A 22,056-nucleotide genomic window follows, 5' to 3' on the forward strand; every position below is an offset into this window, starting at 1 on the left:
TTGCCAGTTTGGAGTGATCATAGTCTGTCCCTTCTTGCAAGTTTTTGTGCCACATCCAGTTTGGATGTCCCTAGGATCACTTGGAAGTGTTCAGAGAAATATTTTTCCCTCTTTCTCTCTCTGCTGTGGATTACATGGATTCATGGCGATGCACAATAAATTAGTGGTGGTGGAAACACCCTCAGACAGCATTTCTGTTTGTCCTCTTCTTTCTCAGGAACAACAGTGTGATCCTGGCTGATGAAATGGGCCTGGGCAAGACGATCCAGACGATATCGTTCCTGTCGTACCTCTTCCACCAGCACCAGCTCTACGGCCCCTTCCTGGTGGTGGTGCCCTTGTCCACCCTCACCTCGTGGCAGAGAGAGTTTGAAGTGTGGGCACCCGAGATCAATGTGGTGGTTTACATAGGAGACCTCATGAGCAGGAACATGGTGTGTGATCAGAAAGCAAAGGGCGTGGGCTTGGGTGGAAAGCAGCAGCTTATGTGTCATGTCTGACTCTCATTCTTCTGGGGTGGCTGATGGATAGTGCTGGCAGAACTGCAGGCTGCCAGGGCTGGTGTAGCTGAGCACTTGGCCATAATTCACTGCTGCAGGGACTTTTCTGCTGTATTTCCCCTCTTTGAATGAGTACTGGCTTCTCTTAGAGTCTGGAAGCCACTACTGCACTGGGCTGAAGCATGCTGAGGTAAGGAGCAGAGCAGTGTGGAAGTTCTGGTGTCACTGGTGAGATGATGCCTTTGTTTGGCAGATGAGGGTAAAGCCACAACAGCAAGGTGTTTGTTTGACCTTGTTCTGTTACTTGTGCAAGTGCAGCTGAAGCACATTTGCTCTAAACCAAGCTGCTCCTTTGGCACCCTGAGCTCAAAGTTAGTTGGAGTCTCTGGCTTATAGCTGCACTGAAATAATAATTGTTAATTCATAGCTACACTAAAATAATGATTGTTAACTCTTTCCTTCCCGTAGCACAGGTTGAAGTTAACATTTCTCTCCTCTCACAGATACGTGAATATGAGTGGATCCACTCTCAGTCTAAAAGGCTGAAATTCAATGCACTTATCACAACCTACGAGATCCTTCTCAAGGATAAGGTGAGTAATGGGCCAAGGACGTATGATTTAGACTTCCTCTCACTTGCAAAGGGGGAAGCCAGCCCCCAGCTAGTGGGTTTTGCCTCTTTTCTCTGTGGTGACAGGGAACATACAGCTACTGTCAGGTTTTGCTTAACTATAATGCAGAGGGAATGTGGGACACCTGTTGGTGTTTTCACTCTTGTACTGCATGGTCCTGATACTCTGTTTTACTTTTAAGACACCAGGCAGGGCAGTAGCTGGATTTTAGCTGGTTTAATTTAGGCTAGTTAAGAGGACAAACATTACACTGAACTATTTCCCATAGTGTTAACAATATCTGGGTTTTTACACGTAGGAGAAATGCATCTGCTTAGGAAGTATTCCTCAGCACTGGCAGTGCACCACTGGGTCCAAGTGGGAAACAGAAAGCTTAATACTAATTAAAAAAGACAATTAAACCTCTCAGTTTGCCTTAACTTGTAGTCTTGTTTGTCTGCTTTCCTGCTGCTGCTCCTGTGGGGCTAGTGCTACAGCAGGGCCTCAGGGGCATGGGGAAGGGGGGCTTGGCAGAGAACTGTGCTTTATGGGCAAAACAAGGGATTAAAATGGATATACTTACTGCAAGACTACTGGGAGCACTAGACAGCGTGGCTGATTTTCACCTTTCCTTTCTGGGAAGGCAAAACTAGTGTAGGCATTATGAGCTCAGGATTTTGGTAACACGGAACTCCTGTGAGCCCAGCTCCTTCGGTGGTGGTTTGGGGCAGGACATCCTGGAAAGCACTGTAGTGAGAGAAGCATGTGCAAGGTGGTGGGGCTTGTCTGACCCAGCATCTCCTTGGGGCTTGTTTTTTTTTTTATTTATTTCTTTTCCTCCAGGCTGTTTTGGGAAGTATTAACTGGGCCTTTCTAGGCGTGGATGAAGCCCATCGGTTGAAAAATGACGACTCTCTGCTGTACAAAACGTTGATTGATTTCAAGTCCAACCACAGGCTGCTGATCACGGGCACCCCGCTTCAAAATTCACTCAAAGAGCTCTGGTCCCTGCTGCATTTCATCATGCCAGAGAAGTAAGTCAACTTGTGGTCCTTCAGAAAGTATCTCCGTCCAGTCTTGTCTGCTCAATAGACTCAAGGGAGTGCAGAGTGGCAGAAATTCCTGAACTGAATCCCTAAATTAAACTCAGTGGAGTCAGAGCAGTGAAAGGGGAACAGACCATTGGTGGGGAAAATCAGAGGTTAAATGACTAACACAAGGGATATTTCTGGCAGTAAGTTGAATGGGGAAACCTAATACATGCCTTTCAAATATGTCTGCTGTCTTAGAGCCATCTCTAAAAAGCTGAACTTGTTTTAAGCAATCATTTCAACCATTTCTGAGGTTTCCAGTACACTGTGGTTCAGCCACCCTTGCCAACCATTTTATGGTAGTCTCTGGGAGTATTGCTCAAGGATGGTGCTGTCTAGCTGATTGTTCCTGTGTCCACATAAAGAAAACAAAACATTTGTTATAAAACCAAATGGGCTGTGTGCATCGCTAAGACTAAGACAAGCATGCCCCAAAACTCACTAAAATTATGCTTGACTGAAAAAATAGCTGTCCCCCAAATTCTTTTTGTTGGATCACAGAAAGAGTGAAGGGAAGGTTTAAGGTCTTCTAAATGGAGAAGAGCAGATTCCCCACATTTCAAAGGAGCTGTTGGAGGAAGCAACAATCCAAAAGAGTCTTCAGAGTAGTGTGAAACATAGTCCAGTTGTCAAGGCCCTGCCTTGGGAAGGGCACTGTGGAGAGTTCAGAAACTGCTGCTGGGTAAACACCAGCAGGAGATACAGCAGAATACTGGTAAAGGGGATTTTTGGGTCCTGGGAGTCATTGTGGATCTCAAGGATAAGATGTTAGGAAGGCATCTAAGCCTAGAGAGCAGCTTTGCCATCTATCTGTTTAGTTACCCAGAGCAGAGTGAATCTTTTATTCTCCACTGTATCTCCATTAAATTGATGGTCTCCTGTTTTGTTGTGCAGCAGGAGCACATCCAAAGGATGCTTTTTGGTGCAATAAGACAAGAGGTATTCTGACCCCTCTCTGCTCCTCATTTCTGTTACTAGGTTTGAGTTTTGGGAGGATTTTGAAGAGGATCATGGGAAGGGTAGAGAGAATGGCTACCAGAGCCTTCACAAAGTCCTGGAGCCATTTCTCCTGCGCAGAGTAAAGAAGGATGTGGAGAAATCTTTGCCAGCCAAAGTGGAGCAGATCCTCCGGGTGGAAATGTCTGCTCTGCAGAAACAGTATTACAAGTGAGTCCTTTATTAAAGTTACTGGGAGTGCCAGTAGAAATGGGCACATCTTTCTGTGTGCCTTGGGAATGTGTTTCATTATACTGTGTCCTCCAGAATGCAATGTGACAGCCATCACCTCTAGTACCAGGAGCTTCCCAGTAGGAATCTGAGGTCGAGTGGTTGGTATCTTTCCTTCTATAAAGGCACCTCCAGACCACTGGAGATACTCTTGTAGAGTGGTACAATTTGTCTGGCCAGTTTTGCAGGGCTAAGGCTATGTTTGTCCTGGGGGACTAAAGCTCTCCACAAAATTGTGGTGCTGTTTAATATTAAACTGTAGTAATACCAGTAGGAAAGTGAGATCAGGGTTTCCAGTGAGAAAACAGCAGCATCCTCTAGATGGGCAGGGAGATGGAGGGAGGGTAGCAGACTGATGCCTGAACAAGATGTCCCTGAAGGTTTTGTTCCTCCAAGACCTCCAGCATACCCCCTCTGCACTGTGAAACAATGTGGACTTTTCATTTTCTTGCCTGCAGGTGGATTTTGACAAGAAACTACAAAGCTCTTTCAAAGGGAACGAGAGGGAGCACATCTGGTTTCCTGAACATTGTGATGGAGCTGAAAAAGTGCTGCAACCACTGCTACCTTATCAAACCTCCTGAGGAAAATGAGAGAGAGAATGGCCTTGAGACCCTGCAGGTGGGCAGTGTCCTTGGTTACCATGTTTTTTCTTAACTTTCCCCTTTGGTCCTGTCTTCCCACCAAGCTTTGGTGAAGCTTTAGCTTCTGCTGCTTCTCCATTAGAAACAGTCCTCACAGCTGAGCCCCTGGATCTCCTGCCCTGCCCTTCCACTGCAGGCAACACCTTGGGTCCATCTAGAGTGGGAGGTGCATGGGGCAGGTCACCTCTCTTGCTTGATTTGTTTTGTGTGTGGCCTCTGCTGGGGAAGCCAGATGATTTGATTTGAGGTGTGTGGGAGAAGCACGGCCCCCAGAGAGCCAGATCTCTGCGTGGTGTACCTGAGGGTGAGGTTGGAAAGCAGCAGCTGGAATGACAGTTACTCCTTCAGTCTCTCGTCAGGAGCAGCGGAAAACTGATTCTCCTGGACAAGCTGCTGACCAGACTGCGGGAGAGAGGCAACAGGGTGCTGATCTTCTCCCAGATGGTGAGGATGCTGGACATCTTGGCAGAGTACCTGACTATCAAACACTACCCTTTTCAGGTGAGAAACAGCACGGAAAACAGCGGGGTTCACTGGAAATTCGAGGAGTTTTGTCATGATCTGAGTCACGGAGCTTCCGAGAAGTTGGTGGCAGGGATTACAGGTTGCAATTCGGAAGGAACTGTGAATTCCCCTCATTTCAGTGGGGCCCTATCTCTGCAAACCACCTCCTGTGGCAGGGCCCTGCTTTGGGCTGTGTCCTGTGATAAACCCTGGGGAGAGGAGAGCAAATGCAGAGCCCCTGGCTGGGAGCCTGTAACGGGAGCTGCAGTGTCACCCACTGTGTGCCTGGTCCCTCCTCCTGTCCTGGCGGGCTAAGCCCCGCTGCACTTGTTTTTAATAGCCGGTTATTTTTAATTACTAACTGCTCCAGACAGGGAAGGGGGCTGTAGGGCTCCCAGAGCTTGGATGCAGCAGTTCCTCAGGGCTCCTTTACCTTCTTTTTTATTGTTACTGTTGATTTTTGCAGCGCTTGGACGGCTCGATCAAAGGGGAGATCCGAAAGCAGGCGCTGGACCACTTCAATGCCGACGGCTCTGAGGTACCGTGGCTGGGGCTCTCCTGCCCCAGCAGGGGCTGGGTGGGCTGCCCGAGCTGGGTGTGTATGGCTGAGCCACAGGTTCTGACTGCCAAGAGGAGATCAGTGCAGTCCATTTCTTTGTACAGGCCCCGGATACTTCTAAAGACACAGGCAGTAGGGTTGGCAACCAGCCGTGTTGCTTGTTTTAAATCTCCCATGTCCAAAGCACAGGGCTGAGAGTCCTGTCTCCAGGAAGCCCCAAAGAGGCTGGGAAGAGACAGAATTTAGCAATTTCTCTCCCCATGGTCTTGTGGAATGAGATGGCTGCTAAATGATTCCTCCAGTCTGAAGCTGGTTTTGGGTGTGAAGCAACAGAGGCGAAAGGGGGATTTTAAGTGTCAGCAGGCAGCAGAGTCTGTTGTTGGAGGTGAAAGTCTGCAGTGTAACAGGAGAGGGCATCTCCAGCCTCTCCTGGCCTTGCTGACTCACAGTGACTGGGGTGAGGCTCTTGTTCTGTGCCACAGCCCAGCTGTGAGAGATCCCTTTCCTCACTCCAGAACCCGAATGCCAGGGGATTCTTGGCTGACATAGGAAATACCATTAGGTGCTTTGTGCTTGTCCTCACAAATAAATGTGAGGAGGAGAGGGCAGTGCAGGTGGGAGGGAAGCAGGAGTGACCACAGAAGCTGCTCTTTCCCCTCTCCTGGGTGTATCTATAGGGGCTCAGACATCCTGGCTCTGGCCTGACACCCTGTGCCCTTGGGCAGTGACTCAGAGAGTCTGTTAGTTGTCTCCAGCAGGCTTCAGGCAACAAAATGCACTTGTTTGCATGCTGCCTTTGGAGGAGCCTGGTGGGCAGCATGGTCTGATCTCCAGAAGTGACTCCGAGGTGCCCTTGCCCCGTGCCATCCCTACTGCTGTCCCACGAGGAGTCATACCAGGCCCTCCCTGGGTCAGCACCTTTCAGCCCTGCCAGCACCACCTCGCCTTGGGCCTCGGCTTAAAGTCCAGTGGTACTTCACCTCTGTGAGCAGGGTGTGTGGGAAGGAAATATGTTATGTCCACGGTTACAGGCTGGATAACAGACAGATGCTCTTTGCTTTCCTCCAGGACTTCTGTTTCTTGCTGTCAACACGAGCTGGAGGGCTGGGGATTAATTTGGCTTCTGCTGATACTGTTGTCATCTTTGACTCGGACTGGAACCCCCAAAATGATCTCCAGGCTCAGGCTCGGGCTCACCGGATTGGACAAAAGAAGCAGGTCAGAAGAGTTACCTGGGTTGTTTTCTCTGTGCTTTCAGCCTGGGCATCTAAACAGGGTCCCACCTCACCAGAGCTTCTGAAAATATGGTCTTTTTGCCCCCAGACCTAACTCCAAAGAGTATTTCCAACTCAAGGGAAGCTCATTTAAATGTCAGGAAACAAAATAAAAATCTGCCCAGATTTGCCAGATCTTTCTGTTGGCTTTGGATCCTGGTGAGGTTCAAAATGAAGAACCCAACCTGTGGCATGACAATTCTCAGCCTAGTGGATTCTGATCTTTCTTGCCCAAAAAATCCTGGAAAGTCAAGAAAACCGTTACCAGGGTTTTATTAGATAGATGAAAAGTTTGATGCTAGCTTGGATTTAGAGTGATTGTTTCAAAAGAGTTTTACTCTGTGCTTAGTCACACTGCAGGATCTGTGTTACCCAGCCTGATTTCAGCTGATCCCCCTGAGATATAAAAAATATGTGGTGGTTTTTACTCTAAAAAGACAAATCTATGCCCAAGAGAACCACGTCAGCAAACTAGTCTCCTGTGAAAGCAGCGAGGGAAGGGCTGCTCTGTCAGCAGAGCAGGGTCAGGAAATAGAATCATAGAATCATAGAATCATAGGGGTTGGAAGGGACCTCGAAAGATCATCCAGTCCAACCCCCCTGCCAGAGCAGGACCACCTAGAGTACATCACACAGGAAGGTGTCCAGGCGGGTTTTGAATGACTCCAGTGCAGGAGACTCCACAACCTCTCTGGGCAGCCTGTTCCAGTGCTCCAGCACCCTCACAGTGAAAAAATTTTTCCTGATATTCACCTTGAACCTCCTATGCTCCAATTTGCACCCATTACCCCTTGTCCTATCATAGTCCATCACTGAAAAAAGCTTAATCCCATCTTCCTGACACTCACCCTTTACATATTTGTAAACATTGATGAGATCACCCCTCAGTCTCCTTTTCTCCAGGCTAAAGAGACCCAGCTCCCTCAGCCTTTCCTCATAAGGGAGATGCTCCACTCCCCTAATCATCTTTGTAGCCCTACGCTGGACTCTCTCCAGCAGCTCCCTGTCCTTCCTGAACTGAGGGGCCCAGAACTGGACACAATATTCCAGATGTGGTCTCACCAATGCAGAATAGAGGGGGAGGAGAACCTCTCTTGAGGTTCTGTTCTTTTCTTGCCCTTCAGGTGAATATTTACCGCCTGGTCACAAAGGGCACGGTGGAGGAGGAGATCATTGAGAGGGCCAAGAAGAAGATGGTGCTGGATCATTTGGTGATCCAGCGTATGGACACCACTGGCCGGACTGTTCTGGACAACAACTCCGGGCGCTCCAAGTAAGTGGCTGTGTCAGGAGGCAGAGGTGCCTGGCACAGTGTGTGACGTGGCCACCTTCACCTGCTGGAGGCAGAGGTGCCTGGCACAGACTGGGACATGACAAAACTCCACTGCTGGGCGCTCAGGATTGGTTTGAGAGGGTACAGAGCAGGAGGCTAACAGATAATGGCAGCTTTCACTGGTTTGGCTCATGCAACTGTTCATTTGGACACATAAGATGAAGATGATCAGGAAAAAAAACCCAACTAGTTTTAATCCCTTACCTGCTTTTCCTCCTGCCTTCCCCCCAGAGATCATCCTGGTCTGAGGGAACCTGGTGGTGGAACAGCTGCAGTTTGGGAGTGACCACGGACTCTCCCCATTTCCACCCAGTAGATATTGTTCTCTTTACAGTAGTTGTCTGTGCTAGAGCAGGAAAGAGATGCATAAAAAAGCCTTTTGTAGTGCTGGGTAGAAAACTTACTTCTTGCTTTAATTAGGAGAAGCTTTGCTATGGTTTTGTGCTGCAGCAATGCTGACTTAACAGCTCAAAACACATTTTCCTTCTCATTTGTTCTTGCAGCTCAAATCCTTTCAACAAAGAGGAGCTGACGGCTATTCTGAAATTTGGAGCTGAAGATCTCTTCAAGGAGCTTGAAGGGGAAGAGTCAGAGCCTCAGGTAGTTTGAAATGGAAATCACATGACTGTGTGTAGTCCTCTGCAAGTCTGCATGGGGGATCGTGTGGGTTTGCTCCCTCTTTGTACTTGTCCTGTGCTGAGAGCAGGGCAGTGAACAGGGCACATGTGAGTCAGAGGAGCTGAAGAGGGAGTGCTGGGGCTGGGGTACAGGAAGGGGGCTGAGGGGAGAGAGCCTTGTTGTTTGTGGTTAAACAGTAACGGTCACCGAGAGAGTCCCTTGGCTCCCAGGGATTCATTACATACTCAGAGCACAGCCTGCTGAAAGCTTCTCTCCCTGCCTCCTCTGAGCACTTCTTCAGCATCCTTTTTTGGTTATTCTCAGAGAAGCAGGAGTCAGCACAGTGAAGCTGGATAGGTCGTGCTCTCCTGCCTGGGCTGACAGTTCAGTATTGAGTGCTTTGACCAGTTCTCTTAACACCCGATGAGCAAAGCTTCCCCCGAGGGAAACACTCCACAGTTGATGTATCTCTCTCCCTGGAAATTTTCCCTGCTGCTTGGCCTTGATGTTCCTTTTCTTCTCTCCTATCACCCTTATTTATCCTCTTTTGTACCACTTGAGATAGTTCATCCCTGCCCTGGGTGAAGACACCCAGCAGATATTTTCCCTTTATTTAGCTCCTGTCAGCATGAGGCACGTTTAGCTGTTGCACCCCACGAGTCTGTTCTCACAGCCTCTTTCCTGCTGTGCTCAGCACCCGTTGCTTTATCAATCTTTCCTCCTGACTGGCAGGAGATGGACATTGATGAGATTTTACGTCTGGCTGAAACACGAGAGAACGAAGTGTCCACCAGTGCTACCGACGAGCTCCTCTCCCAGTTCAAGGTATGGACCCCCCAGCTCAGCTGTGGGGTGCAGGAATCTGGCTCCCCACCTCTTGCTGCAGTGATAAGGTCAGTAACAAAGGGGATGGATCAGACCTGCTGAGAGGTGACCTGTACAGTTCGCTGAGGGGTTGTCTGGATTTGGCAGCTGGGGAGGGATATAGGTATTAAGTTCATTTCATCTAAGTGGTTTTGAAGGCTGTGAATAAAATGCAGAGTTTACCAAATTTGGAAGCAAACCCGATAACTTACAGAGGCTCAGCAGTACTTCTTAAACTGCACGTACTTCCTCAAGAGCTGTTAGCCCAAAGACATGGCAAGGAACCAGGAATGCAGTGACATAGGGATCAATTATAAAGCAGTTATGGAAATGTTGGCAAAAGTCCTATGGCGAAGGAGTTGAGGCTTAGCAGACAGCTCTGGGGTATTCCTGCCAGGGGAGGGAATTTCTAACAGTCTTCCTCTTCTTATAAAAGGTGGCAAACTTTGCAACCATGGAGGAGGAAGAGACAGAGCTGGACGAGCGGTCCCAGAAGGACTGGGACGATATCATTCCAGAGGAGCAGAGGAAAAAGGTGGAGGAGGAAGAAAGGCAGAAGGAACTGGAGGAGATCTACATGCTGCCTCGAATCCGGAGCTCGACTAAAAAGGTACAGCCCATCTCGAGGAGCTGAGAGGCAGGAGGCAAGAGCTGGCACAGGCAGCACTCTGGGGAAGCCTTCTCACCATCTGAGTGCTTCTTCCCCTCCTCCACAGTTGTTTGGCAGTAAAACACAGAGGCAGCACATTGACCCTCTTCTTGGCATCGTCCACTGGGCCCATGGTTTGTAGTGCAGTGTGAGGACCCATATTGGATGGGGTATGTCTGATCTTGTCTTAGCAGGCAAAGAGAAAATAAAGAGAATCTGGTGAGCACAGGGTAAAATATACAACTGTGTAGTGCAGGTTTGACTGCAGTTTATGCCATTTTCTGCCTGTTTCTTTTCCTTGGGCTCCCTGGCTCCCTGGGCTGCTCTTGCAGGCAAAAGAGAGGGTATCTTCCCAAGTTCTTTTGTAGGTGATGGGATCTCCTCCAATCCAACACAAAGCAGTCTGTGCAAGAACACTTCTGGGATATGAGACTTCGAGGGGTTATGAACTGTTCTCTGGGATGAGCTGGGGAAAAACATTGAAGTAAAAGCTAGAGAGAAGGATAATTCATATTGGATGATTCCAGATTAATTTCTGAGGTGTTCTGGTTTTCAAAACAGCCTAAGGGACTGTGACAGAAACCCACGGTGATCAACATGTTTTAATGTGTCTTATACCTTAGTAAATCAAAATGCAATTGTGAAACTCTTGTCTAGAAGGCTCTGAAGGGATGATGACCACCAGAGCCTTAGCTAGCTGGAAACTGCAAGGCTGTGCAGTCCCATTGGGTTGATTACATGGGCTTCTGCATGTAACTTCTTTTTTGGGGTGTTCTACAGTCTGAATGTGAGATAGTGCTGCTGCATGGGAGGGACAGAAAAGGTTGGCAGTTGTTAACTGTACTGCTTTTTTTTTTTTCTGGTACATACAGGCTCAGACAAATGACAGTGAATCAGATGCAGAAACTAAGAGAAGGCTTCAGAGATCATCTGGATCAGAGAGTGAGACTGATGATACCGACGATGAGAAGAGACCGAAGCGCAGGGGCCGTCCTCGGAGCGTTAGAAAAGATACTGTGGAGGGATTTACTGATGCTGAAATCAGGAGGTTAGTGCTGAGCACAAGAGACAGGTCAGAAAACAAGGACAGGATTCCTGTGCAAGTGGAGAAAACCCCAGATTAATCCAGGAGGTGTTCACCTGTAAGCACCCCAGTGGTTTAGGTGGAGCTGGTTCATTGGGCCAACTCCTGCACCTTTGTATAGTTCAGTCTGCTCCCAGCTGAGGGCCTTAACCTTCAGGTCTCTGCAAAATGGACTGAATTGTCTTCAGTCAGGCTGCAGTGAAGCGGGTACCTTCCTAAAATTAATCCTTGTTGTAACTGTCCTTTCTGGGCCAAGTGGACTGAGCTAATTTCATATGACACAGGAGGTCTTAAGTGCCATGAGATTCAGAGCTGGGGGAGCCAGGGACTCTGGCCTTCCTGACATGTTTCTGGCAGTAGTCCTGCTGATTTAAGCCTTGAGTGAAAGGCAAGCTCTGGCAAATTAACCCCAGTAGTAGCAGTGGTCCTGTTGATCCCAGCAGTTGCCTATCCTCTTCTGCACTGTGTCCCTGAAGCCAGCTGGGGGCTGAATTCCAGAGCTGCTTTTTTTTTTTTTCTCTCATCATCTAACTCTTGAGCCTTTCCCAAAGATCTTTGTCTTATGGCTCTGTCCAGATGTTCAGCCAAAGATGGAAAAGAAAGGGCTTTGAGTTTTCCTTGACACTCTCCTCATCTCTGAGCTGATGTATTTTTAGGAGATAGACTTTTTGGATTGAGGTGGCTGCCCCATATCCATCCCTGAAAACAGAGATAAGGGAAGAGATGTTGTGATCTGAACTATAGCAGCCCTTTAGATTATTGTGATGTAGCAGAAAGAGGCTGGAAGAGCAAAAAAATAAAAAAAGAAGGGAAAATATGAACTAATTTAAAAAATAATCTGTAGTTGAAGCCATTGGGTCTGCTCCCAGCACAAGGCACCGACCAGCTGCAGCAGTGGTGTCTGACTCTTGCTCTAAAGTTCTGTGTTAGCCCTGGCAGTGATTTTCACAACAAAAATAAGACATAAAAATAAACAGCAATCCTTGTCTGCAAACCTCTGTGCTGGATTGCACCACATTTGGCTCTTCTCTGATGGGTTGTGACACTTAGAGCCTGAGTGTTAAAAATACTAATCACATTGATTTAATGCCTCTTTTCTCCTTGCAAAAATGAAGTTCATCATTACCAACATGGTGTGAGCCAATGATTTCATTCCTTTTCTTTTACACTACAGTTATGGCTCTCTTTTCTTTTCCTTATCTGTCAAATCACCACTATTCATAATAGTGTTGTGTTTTTCTCCAGCCGAGGTCACACAGCTCCTTGTGGAGGTTGATGGACTGGGCTTCCCAATCTTCAGTGATACTTAGTTAATCAGTGTGGAATGCAAGGGGGGGGGATATTGTGGCAGGCTGTAATTAATATAATCAAGTCTATTTGTGATATGGGACCCACTTTTTAACGGTGGTTGGTTTAGATTTGGTTTTTTTTTTGTTTTTTTTTTTCTTAGATTTATCAAGGCATACAAGAAGTTTGGACTGCCTCTTGAACGGTGAGTCCCAAGCTGGCCCTGCTCCAGAGGGTTATCAGGGGGGAAATGTTGTATTTCTAAGCACAGCCATGCACACATTGCCATGGGTGTTGGGTAGAACCTCCACAGACAGCACAAAGCCTTGCTGGCATGGGATCAGTAGCCCAGGCACTGCCATGCAGCCCCTCCTGTCTCAGCTGATGGACACTGATGAATTCTGTGATTCTGTGAATGCTGGCTGAAAAGCAGCTAGAGCAGCAGTGGCACTGGGCTGTAAACAGCATCACCCTGCTGCCAGATTCCAGCCCTTGGGGCATCACCACTCTGCCTAGAAAGGAGAGGGAGCAGCTGTCTGAACAGCAAACCTTATCCAAAATGCTTGCCAAACTTCTCCATGTATATTAGTTTCAAGACTGGGTTTGGAGAATCTTTCTCCTGCTGCCGTATCCCTCTTGGAGGGAAGCAGGGAGAGGCTCACACCATCCTTCAGCATGGGTCTGCAGAGCCCTGCAGAAGTGCTGTGACCCAGCATGAGGGAGGAAGGGAGGTGAGCACGTGTGCTGGGAGCTTGGCCCTTGCTGAGGTCTCAGAGCTGAGGCAGGATCCCTGCATGTGTTGTGTGAAAATGACTGTGTGTTTTCAGCTGGTTGTGCTCTTCTGCTGTGAAACACAAGGTTTGCACAGGGGCCTTGATGTTACTGACTTCAGCCAGGCAAAAGGGACAGCAGATGGCAGTTTTTGATCATCAAATGGAGTTAATTTGGACTGGGAAAGACATGAAGGAACGTTAGACAGTCACAGAAGGTGCTTGTTGTGCCCCAGATGGTTCTCACCTTTGCTTTAATACTAAAAATCCAAAGGATAGGATCAATTTTACTATACCTGTACTGTACTACAGCTGTTAAGACCTTAAAACCCCCTAAAACTGTTTCCTGCACAAATTTGACTCATGCAGGTTTTATATATTCATACGTATACAGCACTGAGTGCTGAAAACTATGAAACAATTGCTTAGGAAGGAGAAACAGGGTCTCAAGCACAAACCCCTTTGCCCCTTTCCCAGGCTGGAGTGCATTGCCCGGGATGCTGAGCTGGTGGATAAGTCTGTGGCTGATCTGAAGCGGTTGGGGGAGCTCATCCACAACAGCTGTGTGTCAGCAATGCAGGAGTATGAGGAGCAGCTGAAGGAAAACCCAGGTGAAGGTAAGCAAGAGGGTTGTGTGCTGCTGTTATGATGGTTTTGGGGGTGTTCCGTGGAGCTGGTGTGAAAAGAGTTGCCTTGCTGGATGAGGAGGAGTGATTTAAAAGCAAATAACAAGCACAACACTTACACCATCCCATCTCTGCCAGGCAGCTCTCACCAACAGAGAGAAGTTCCCCAGTCTTCTGCTCAGACTGAAAAGAGCCACTTGGGTCTGTTGACTTTTGCTGGATGTGAGCTTTCCTGGGGAGAGGCTGAAGTAATCAGCTTATTGCATGCTGGGCCACAAGGCAACGCAGATCATATTTTAACTGCCTCTGGTACTGAGAATCAAACTGGTGCTGTGTACTCCATGGTAAAGCTGGATCCACAGTTAGCACTTCCTAGAGCTGGGGTCATCAACCACTGATGGTTGTGTGACTGTTTTTTGCTGTTGGGTTGGAGATACAGGGGTTTGGGCTGGATTTCCTGCAGGACAAAAGTACTGAACTAATAGCTCCAGTGTACTTAGATGTATTTTTAAGAAAATGATACTGGGAGGTGCTTGGATGGCAGTTCTAAGTGAGTTACTGAAAGAAGACTGGTGGTTTGGGCCTCCCTCTGAGCAGACAGCCTTACCTTTAAATAAGAGGCTGTGGGCAAGGTCTTGATCTCTGTGTGTCTAGACAGTTTTACAGAGGCACTTCTTTCTGTAAGAGTTCTCTTAGTTGCTGTGTTGTATTGTTGAGTAGGGAAAGGACCTGGAAAAAGAAGAGGACCTACTATCAAGATTTCTGGTGTCCAAGTCAACGTGAAATCCATCATCCAGCACGAAGAGGAGTTTGAAATGCTGCATAAATCCATTCCTGCGGACCCAGAGGAAAGGAAGAAGTGAGTTTGGCTGAGGAGGCAATGCAGAAAGAGGCTCAGGGAATCTTTGGATGTTTTAGTGGGAAGAAAATAGCCTAGATGTGTGGATTTGCTTTATCCTCCCCAGCATTAAAAGTAGCTCCTGTTTGGAATGCCTTCAGGTACCGCCTGACGTGCCGTGTCAAAGCTGCCCACTTTGATGTAGACTGGGGAGTGGAGGAGGATTCTCGCTTGTTAGTGGGAATTTACGAGCATGGTTATGGAAACTGGGAGCTAATTAAAACAGATCCAGAACTGAAGTTATCTGATAAGGTAGGTCGCTTTGCTTGGTAGGTCACTTTGCTTGTTGCTTGCATTGGGTCTGTCGCAGTGTTCGTAGAGAACGTGTTCGATTTACTCTAGAAACAGAGGTTGATGTTTGCAACAGCTCTGAAAAGAATAATAAATACTAATGAGGAAAACGGTGACCTCCACGGAATGTTGCATGCTTGATGGAAAGCAGAGTTGTGTTATTTGATTGGCAGTGAGTTTTCTCTGAACACTACCATATGAACCACGCTGAAATGATGCAGGAGGAGAATGGCCATGCTGGCATTGGGTGGTTACATGCACAGTAGAGAGGATGTGTTCCATAATCTGCCTTGATAGTTCCTTGAGCATCTCACAAGAAGCTGAGCCTGAGTTCCTGTGTGGAAATAATTTTTCACAGGTTTGACACTGCTGCTGTCAAGGCTGGTCTGTGTTAGCTTTGAGGGTATGGTTACATGAGTGGCTGTGGCAGCAGAGCCAGCTGGAAAGCCTCCATCTCGTTCCTCTGATCCTCAGTCATTCCCAGAAGAGCTGTTTATGGGGGCCACGCTGGAAGGGTCCAGGTTAAAAATAAGCCACCATCCGTTGTGTCAGCACAATGGAAGGAGGGTGAGCTGCAACACAGGGCTGAGGAACATGGACACTCTCTACACCAGCTTTGCTGCCAACATGCTACGTTCCCATGGCATCCCCATGTCTTTAGCAAGGATCAGGCTGTGGCTGAGAGCCCTCCTACATGAAGTTCAGAAAGGCATTAGACAATGGAAACAATTGCATGAGACTTGCCACCCAATTTCCAATGAAGTATGAAGATAACCTAGTTGGCAAGCTGGGATAACTCCTCCACAAAGTGGCACCTTGCAGCCTTGCTTTCCACTAGAAGTTCTACACGTGTATCATTGCTGTAGCAATGTTTGACATTACCAGAGGGGGCCAGCTTGCTGTGGCAAGGCTGTCACAAACAAATCTGATGTGTCAAGGAGAGTGGACTCAGCTTTGCAACTCAAATAGAGTTTGCAAAGTATTTTTTTCTTCTCTTTGCACACTTAGAAGAAAAAATCATAGAGAATTTAGGGAGCTGCCTTGGTGTCCTTTCACTTCTGCAAGGGCCAAGGGGAAGAATCTTTGTGAGGAGCTTTGCTTTTGGTCTGGGAGCTGGGAGAAATGCCTGAACCTTCTTGTTACCCCTAGGAAGTGCAGCATCTCCAACCCTTTGCTGGGCCTGGGAGGACTGCTGCTAGTATATATCTCTTCTGTCAAGATTTGATAGGTGCATGTGGGTGTATTTTTTTTTTTTCTTTTTCTTTATTAAAGATCCTACCTGTTGAGACAGATAAGAAACCTCAGGGAAAACAGCTCCAGACCCGAGTTGATTATCTACTGAAACTGCTGAAGAAAGATCTGGACAAGAAAGAAAACATGAAAGATGGGGAAGAGGTGAGATGTGGCTGCTTGATTCTGGGGCTTTCAGGATGAGTGCTTGGCTGGTGGCAGGAGACAACCTGTGTTCCTAGGTCACTGAGTATCATCTATGTGAAAGAATGGGGACATGTCTGTTATCTGATTGCATTACGAATGATAATTAGTAAGGGGCAGGTAATTATTACAGTTACTGAAGGACTCAGGCTCACCAGGCTTCCTGCCACCCTGCAGGACCTGCAGCTGATTGCGGGTTGCTCAGGAGAGAGGGTATGTCCCCAGGAAGTACCTGTAGCTATTTGCTTGCCCTGACTTCTTGTGTTTTCACCAGGGCAAGCTAAAGAAGAGGAAACCACGAGTGAAGAAAGAGAACAAGGCTCCCAAAGTCAAAGATGAGCATGGGAATGAGCTCTCCTCTCCTCGGCACTCAGACAACCAGTCAGAAGAAGGTGAAGTCAAGGTGGGTCAAGTTGGTGGATGGTGGCTTCTCCAGGTTTTCTTGAGCTATGTTGTTGCTGCAGAAAGTCACCTTGAGAAGCACCCCCAGCAAACACCCCGTGGAGTTGGGGGATGCCACAGAGCATGACTACAACTGTTGGGATGAAAGAAGGACCTTTCCCACCCACCCTTTTAGGTTAGAGCCTTAAGTGTTTGGAGGGATCTTTGAATGGCCACGCACATCCACATCCCTCCTGACTTGGAGGAAAGGTTGTCTCAGGACAAAGTCTGTTGCCCTTATAAAGGAGAGAAAGAAGAATTGTTTCCCTTTCTTTTTCAGTACGTCAGCTAGTGGTGAAGCTGGAGTTTACCAAGGTCATGCTGTTGCTTAGAAAACCTTCTGTCTTTGGTTTGGCTTGTTGTCTAAGGCTTTTTGTTCATGTGCTGATCAGTATCTACCTTAGGGGCTGAGCTGGCGTAGGAGAGCTCTGCTTATCTGCAGTTTGCCAGCTACTTAGACTGGGGCTTGTCTGGTTTTTATACTCTTTTGTCAAGGGTTGGGTGGATTGCAGCTGGTTGAGCAGGGCTGGCTGTCTGGTTAAAGAGGTGTGAGGGCAACTTGGGATGGACCACAGGAATTGTCCCTGTTTCGAGATTGTAAGTTTTATGGAAGAAAGAGTACGTGAGGTGAGGGGCTCCAACTTTGTGCTGTGACTGATTTTCTAGGAGGATGGCTTGGAAAAGAGCCCGGTGAAAAAGAAACAGAAGAAGAAAGAGAACAAAGAGAACAAGGAAAAACAGACAAGCACTAAGAAAGAAAAGGAAAGTGATAAAGAGAAAAAGAAGACGAAAGAGAAGAAAGAGAAGGTATGTGGTACTCTCAGGAGCAGTTTGAGAGACAGGAAAGTCTCTAGAAGGGCAAACTGTGAGCCTTATGGTTCATTAAAGGCCCTGTGTAAAGAGACATCAATGAAGCACTGTGGGGTGAGGTGTTATCCTTCTCCAGCTCTCCTGAGTTCTTATTGTGAAGAATCACAATAAAAAGCAGAAAAGGCAATCATGGCCTAAATGGAGTGTGGGCAGAAAGGAAGAGATTTTGTTGGGGTGCCTTTAAAGCACAGCTGTCCCTGTGACAGGGATATGATCAAATAGCTGATGTTAAGGAAGAAGGAAGAGCCTGGAGCACTCAGGTCAAAGTTCTGTTCATCTGTGATCTATCACAGGATTGGCAGCTCCTTGTCTGTGTTCCCCTTTAATTTAAACTCATCCCAAATAACCCAACTGTCCACAGCATCAAGTTGTCCTTGTCACTGTTCAGGACTCACCAGAATGAGTGTTTCAACATCAGTGGTATGTTGTGGACTAAAATGTCCCTTGACTTTTGGGTACAACTGCCCTGAGGCTGGGTTCAAATTGGAAGAGGGTAAAAACTTCTGTAATAATGACCTGCAGTACCTGTCCAAGGAACAGGTATGTACTGCATGCCCAGGGTGTTTTGACACCGAAGAGGTCACAAGTGCAAAGCAAGTTTTGTTGCATATGTAGGGGAAAGTTTGCTTTCCAGTGAGCCTTGCTAAGACTTAGACTCCAAAGGGCAGGAGACTACTCTGAGCTCTGTCCTTTGCAAGGGACATATTCATTAGCTGAACCTCTCTTCCAAGTCTTCCATGTTGGTTTTCTCTCTGTGAGCATGAGTAGTATGAATATCATATTCAGGTCCAAAATATTGGCTCTGGCCTCTCTCTCCTCCCTCAGGGATGATGTAAAGCTAAATGGAGGCATTGCAGCTGAACAGTTTGAGGTCTTGGGAGGAAAGTTGTAGGAGCAGTGCCCGAGGTTTAACAACTGCCAGGAACAATAGTGTGGAGGTTGGATCGCTTGGGATCCTGCAGTCTGGCTCATCATGTGATGTGTGTAATTTGTTCTTGTAAAGCCTAAAGGTGGTGAAGCCAAATCTGGAAGTAAAGGGAAGAGATCGCAGGGTCCCGTCCACATTACTGCAGGGAGTGAGCCCATCCCTATTGGAGAAGATGAGGATGATGATCTGGACCAAGAGACATTCAGCATAGTGAGTATTTTCCTCAGGAAATGGGAGGGCAGTGATGGGGAGCCTGGCAAGGCAGCCAGGGTTTGCTTCCCTGTTATCTAAGGACCTGCTTTAGGTGCCAGGATGCGAGCCCCCTCCAACAGGGGTGTCCTCTGGTCGACCTGGGAGCGTGGCAGAACAGCTCTGTATGAGAGTTGTCCACCAGCCCCCTCTGTGCCTACCAGCTGGCTGCTGTAAACAGCACTTCAGCTGGAAGGAGCTTCAAAGATCTTCTAGTTCCTGATTCTCACCGAGCAATTGCACTATTAAAAGTGTTCAGATAACTCCCTTCAAAGTTCAGCTTTGAATGTTCATCCCCTCCCTCTGTCAGGAGTGCCAGCCAGGGTAGAAGAGAGCATCATGTCAACAGAGGATGCAGAAGGGCTTTCTTCTTCAGATGCTGAGTTCCCACCACTCATCTGACAGCACTGGGCTACAGAAGACCCTGCAGCCTTATGCAGCAGTCTCTCTCCTGTAGAAGCCATTGGGTTTCTTGCAGATGGGGACATGCAGGGGAGATTTGAGGGGGACCATGTGTGGCTGTAGGAGGCACAGAGCTGCCTGGGCTGTAAGCACTTCCCTAGTTGTGTAAGTGCTCTTGCAGCAAACACGCCTGCCAGGCTCGTTGTAAAAATAGCCCTTGAGCAAAAGTTGTCATGGCAGCCTCTCCTTGGCCTGACTTGCACAGGGAAATGCAGAAATAACACTTTTTAAAAACAGTTCTCTAAATGCAAATCTGTGTATTTGCTGTTGACTGTTATTTTTGTCTGTTTTTTTTCCTTAACTTTCCCTCTGTGATGCGTGAAAAGTCCAACCAGGCAGCAGGAACCTCCCTGATTTACTGTCTGTGTGCAGTGTAGATGTGTGCAGCTGGAAAAGATGCTGCTTGCATCTCATGTACTTCCAGTTTTGGTAAAATCAATAGAAGGAAGCGACCACAGATGGGGATGGAGAGGGAGGGGGGCTGGGGCTCTTGGTTCAGTGTGTCGATGCTGGGTTACACTTCCCTGCCTGCTGTGGGGCCGGCCTGAGAGCAGATTGGGTGTGATTATGGTCTGCAGAGCAAATTGTTCCTCTCTAGAAGGGGGGGGGACAGTGGAGGTGGGGAGACTCTTGTCTCCTCCTGATAATTTTCTGCAGCATATTTAACAAATTTCTATTTTCATAGCTGATTTCTTCTTGCCTAATAGTTACCTAAAAGCTACTATCTCGTGCTGATGAACTTCTTCCAGCTCTGATTAACAAGGGAACAGTGTAGAGTCCTCTGCCAGATGAATCACTTTCTGCTCTCTTTTGCTTTTTCAAGTGCAAGGAAAGGATGAGACCAGTCAAAAAAGCACTGAAGCAACTTGATAAGCCTGATAAGGGATTGACGGTTCAAGAACAGCTGGAGCACACACGCAACTGCCTCCTGAAAATTGGGGACCGCATCTCTGAGTGCCTTAAAGCCTACACTGACCAGGATCACATCAAGCTGTGGAGAAGGTGCAAGATGGTTTTGTTTTCTTTGGCTGGTCTGTGATATTTTAGAAAGGTAGTCAGAGGCTGCTGGGTGTGACGTGGATAAGTGTGCCATTTGCCTCCTATTTTACCTGTGAAATCCTCCCTCCTTTAGCTCACTCAGTCCACGAGCAGCCTCAGGTGAGGGTTTGTCTGCATCTTGTGCTGGTTTCATTGAAATGGATTTCAGAGCTAGTTTAGATAAACCAGTGCAAGCCTCTTTATTTTACTGTTTTCCAGAGAGGGTAGAACTGATCTGGGATTTGTCTGAAAGCAGTTGTCGGTTAAACTGCTGATGTAGCAATTAACAGAAAATGTTCATGTCCTTTTAGGAACCTCTGGATATTTGTGTCAAAATTCACAGAATTTGATGCCAGAAAATTGCATAAACTCTACAAGATGGCTCATAAGAAAAGATCACAGGAAGAAGAGGTGAGATCTGAAGTGCCTTTGGCACGTTGAAAGTTGTCACACTTGAAGCATCAATGCTTCTGCCTCTTACCGTGGGCTTCCTTTGTTGTTGGTGGCAGTCTGTGATTTTTCTTGACATCTAAACAGTCTGGTTACATTTGACTCTTCTTCTGTGTGTCACTTCTCCCTTCACCTAACAACACTGGTCACTTTGTCCTGGCTGTTCTCACCAAGAAAAAGCCTTGCTTGGTGTGGTGTGTTGGTTGGGTTGACCTGTAGGGTGTAAAGCCTGGGAACATTGCCCTGTAGAGATAGGATACAGAAGCAGATCTGCGTGGGGCAAAATTGCCTGTCCTCCACTGCATTTGTACCATTGCCATTCATACCAGGCTTGGGCACGTTTGGTTCACCCACTTCTCAAATAGGTGGGTGGCCCACAGCGTGAGGAGTCTGCAGAAAAACCCTGACCCTGACAGACAAGGCCGTTGCTCACATAGTCCCAGTCTTTTGGTAGAAGGGCAGTTGAGCTGCAACGCTCTCTCCCACCTTGCAGGAGCAGAAGAAGAAGGAGGACATGTCCAGCATGAAGAAGCCATTCCGCCCCGAGCCTTCAGGCTCCAGCCGCGATTCCGTCATGTCCCAGTCTCACGTGCCTCACAATCCCCATTCCCAGAAGATCCACATGCCCCCTTCCCACACCCAGCAGCAGATGCACGGGCACCCGCGTGACAACTATGGCCATCCAAACAAGAGACATTTCAGCAACACAGGTGAGCCAGGAGAAACCATCCCTTCTAACCTAACGGCTCTTTGCCTTTGGACACAAATCCTTCTGGCACTTGTGCCTGGCCAGGTTCCAAAGCGATGGGATGGGACGTATATTCCCACTGTACTTACTGAAAACCTGATGATCCAGTGATGAGAAGAGTGTAAGACAAGGACATCCTAAGATTTTCTAGTGTGATGATAAAGAAATTCAAGGGATGAAACTGGGCCCGCGTAGTTAGGGAGGAGAAAGCTCAAGGGGCGCAGCAATAGAAACCCTTTCTTTGAGAACTGAGCGAAGTCGTGGCCTTAAGCTGATGCCTGAGAGACATGTGGTTGTGCTTTCCTCATTGCAGACCGAGGAGAATGGCAAAGGGATCGAAAGTTCAACTACGGCGGCAACAGCAACCAGCTGTGGGGCGGGGAGCGGCACCACCAGTACGAGCAGCACTGGTACAAGGACCACCACTACGGGGACCGGCGGTCCCGGGGGGAGCCCCACCGCAGCTCGGGCAACTACAGACCAAACAACCTCTCCCGCAAGAGGCCGTACGAGCAGTACAACAGCGACCGAGACCACAGGGGCCACCGGGACTACTACGACAGGTAAGGAGCGCCCTCTCCCCGGGGGCCGGGAGGGCTCCGCGGC

General features: G+C 47.9%; 1 protein-coding gene across 1 annotated transcript in view; it reads left to right on the forward strand.

Annotated features, from left to right (window-relative positions):
• The window catches only part of CHD2 (chromodomain helicase DNA binding protein 2), a gene marked incomplete at its 5' end in the record, with an annotated part of 38,105 nt that extends 16,088 nt beyond the window's left edge, over nt 1–22,017 (forward strand). Inside the window, 25 exons of the mRNA XM_008949574.1 lie at nt 218–434; nt 1,004–1,093; nt 1,955–2,145; nt 3,181–3,369; nt 3,888–4,050; nt 4,422–4,574; nt 5,044–5,115; nt 6,205–6,354; nt 7,535–7,683; nt 8,247–8,343; nt 9,094–9,186; nt 9,662–9,835; nt 10,747–10,922; nt 12,409–12,450; nt 13,493–13,632; nt 14,362–14,500; nt 14,641–14,791; nt 16,103–16,225; nt 16,539–16,667; nt 17,372–17,512; nt 18,579–18,713; nt 20,038–20,216; nt 20,564–20,663; nt 21,196–21,412; nt 21,764–22,017. Of these exons, the coding sequence (XP_008947822.1) occupies nt 218–434; nt 1,004–1,093; nt 1,955–2,145; nt 3,181–3,369; nt 3,888–4,050; nt 4,422–4,574; nt 5,044–5,115; nt 6,205–6,354; nt 7,535–7,683; nt 8,247–8,343; nt 9,094–9,186; nt 9,662–9,835; nt 10,747–10,922; nt 12,409–12,450; nt 13,493–13,632; nt 14,362–14,500; nt 14,641–14,791; nt 16,103–16,225; nt 16,539–16,667; nt 17,372–17,512; nt 18,579–18,713; nt 20,038–20,216; nt 20,564–20,663; nt 21,196–21,412; nt 21,764–22,017 (3,664 nt within the window). The remainder of the gene's footprint in view (nt 1–217; nt 435–1,003; nt 1,094–1,954; nt 2,146–3,180; nt 3,370–3,887; nt 4,051–4,421; nt 4,575–5,043; nt 5,116–6,204; nt 6,355–7,534; nt 7,684–8,246; nt 8,344–9,093; nt 9,187–9,661; nt 9,836–10,746; nt 10,923–12,408; nt 12,451–13,492; nt 13,633–14,361; nt 14,501–14,640; nt 14,792–16,102; nt 16,226–16,538; nt 16,668–17,371; nt 17,513–18,578; nt 18,714–20,037; nt 20,217–20,563; nt 20,664–21,195; nt 21,413–21,763) is intronic.
• Between the last annotated feature and the right edge of the window lie 39 nt (nt 22,018–22,056).

This window comes from Merops nubicus, unplaced genomic scaffold (assembly GCF_000691845.1).
Source record: "Merops nubicus isolate BGI_N331 unplaced genomic scaffold, ASM69184v1 scaffold20281, whole genome shotgun sequence".
Classification (NCBI taxonomy): Eukaryota; Metazoa; Chordata; class Aves; order Coraciiformes; family Meropidae; genus Merops; species Merops nubicus.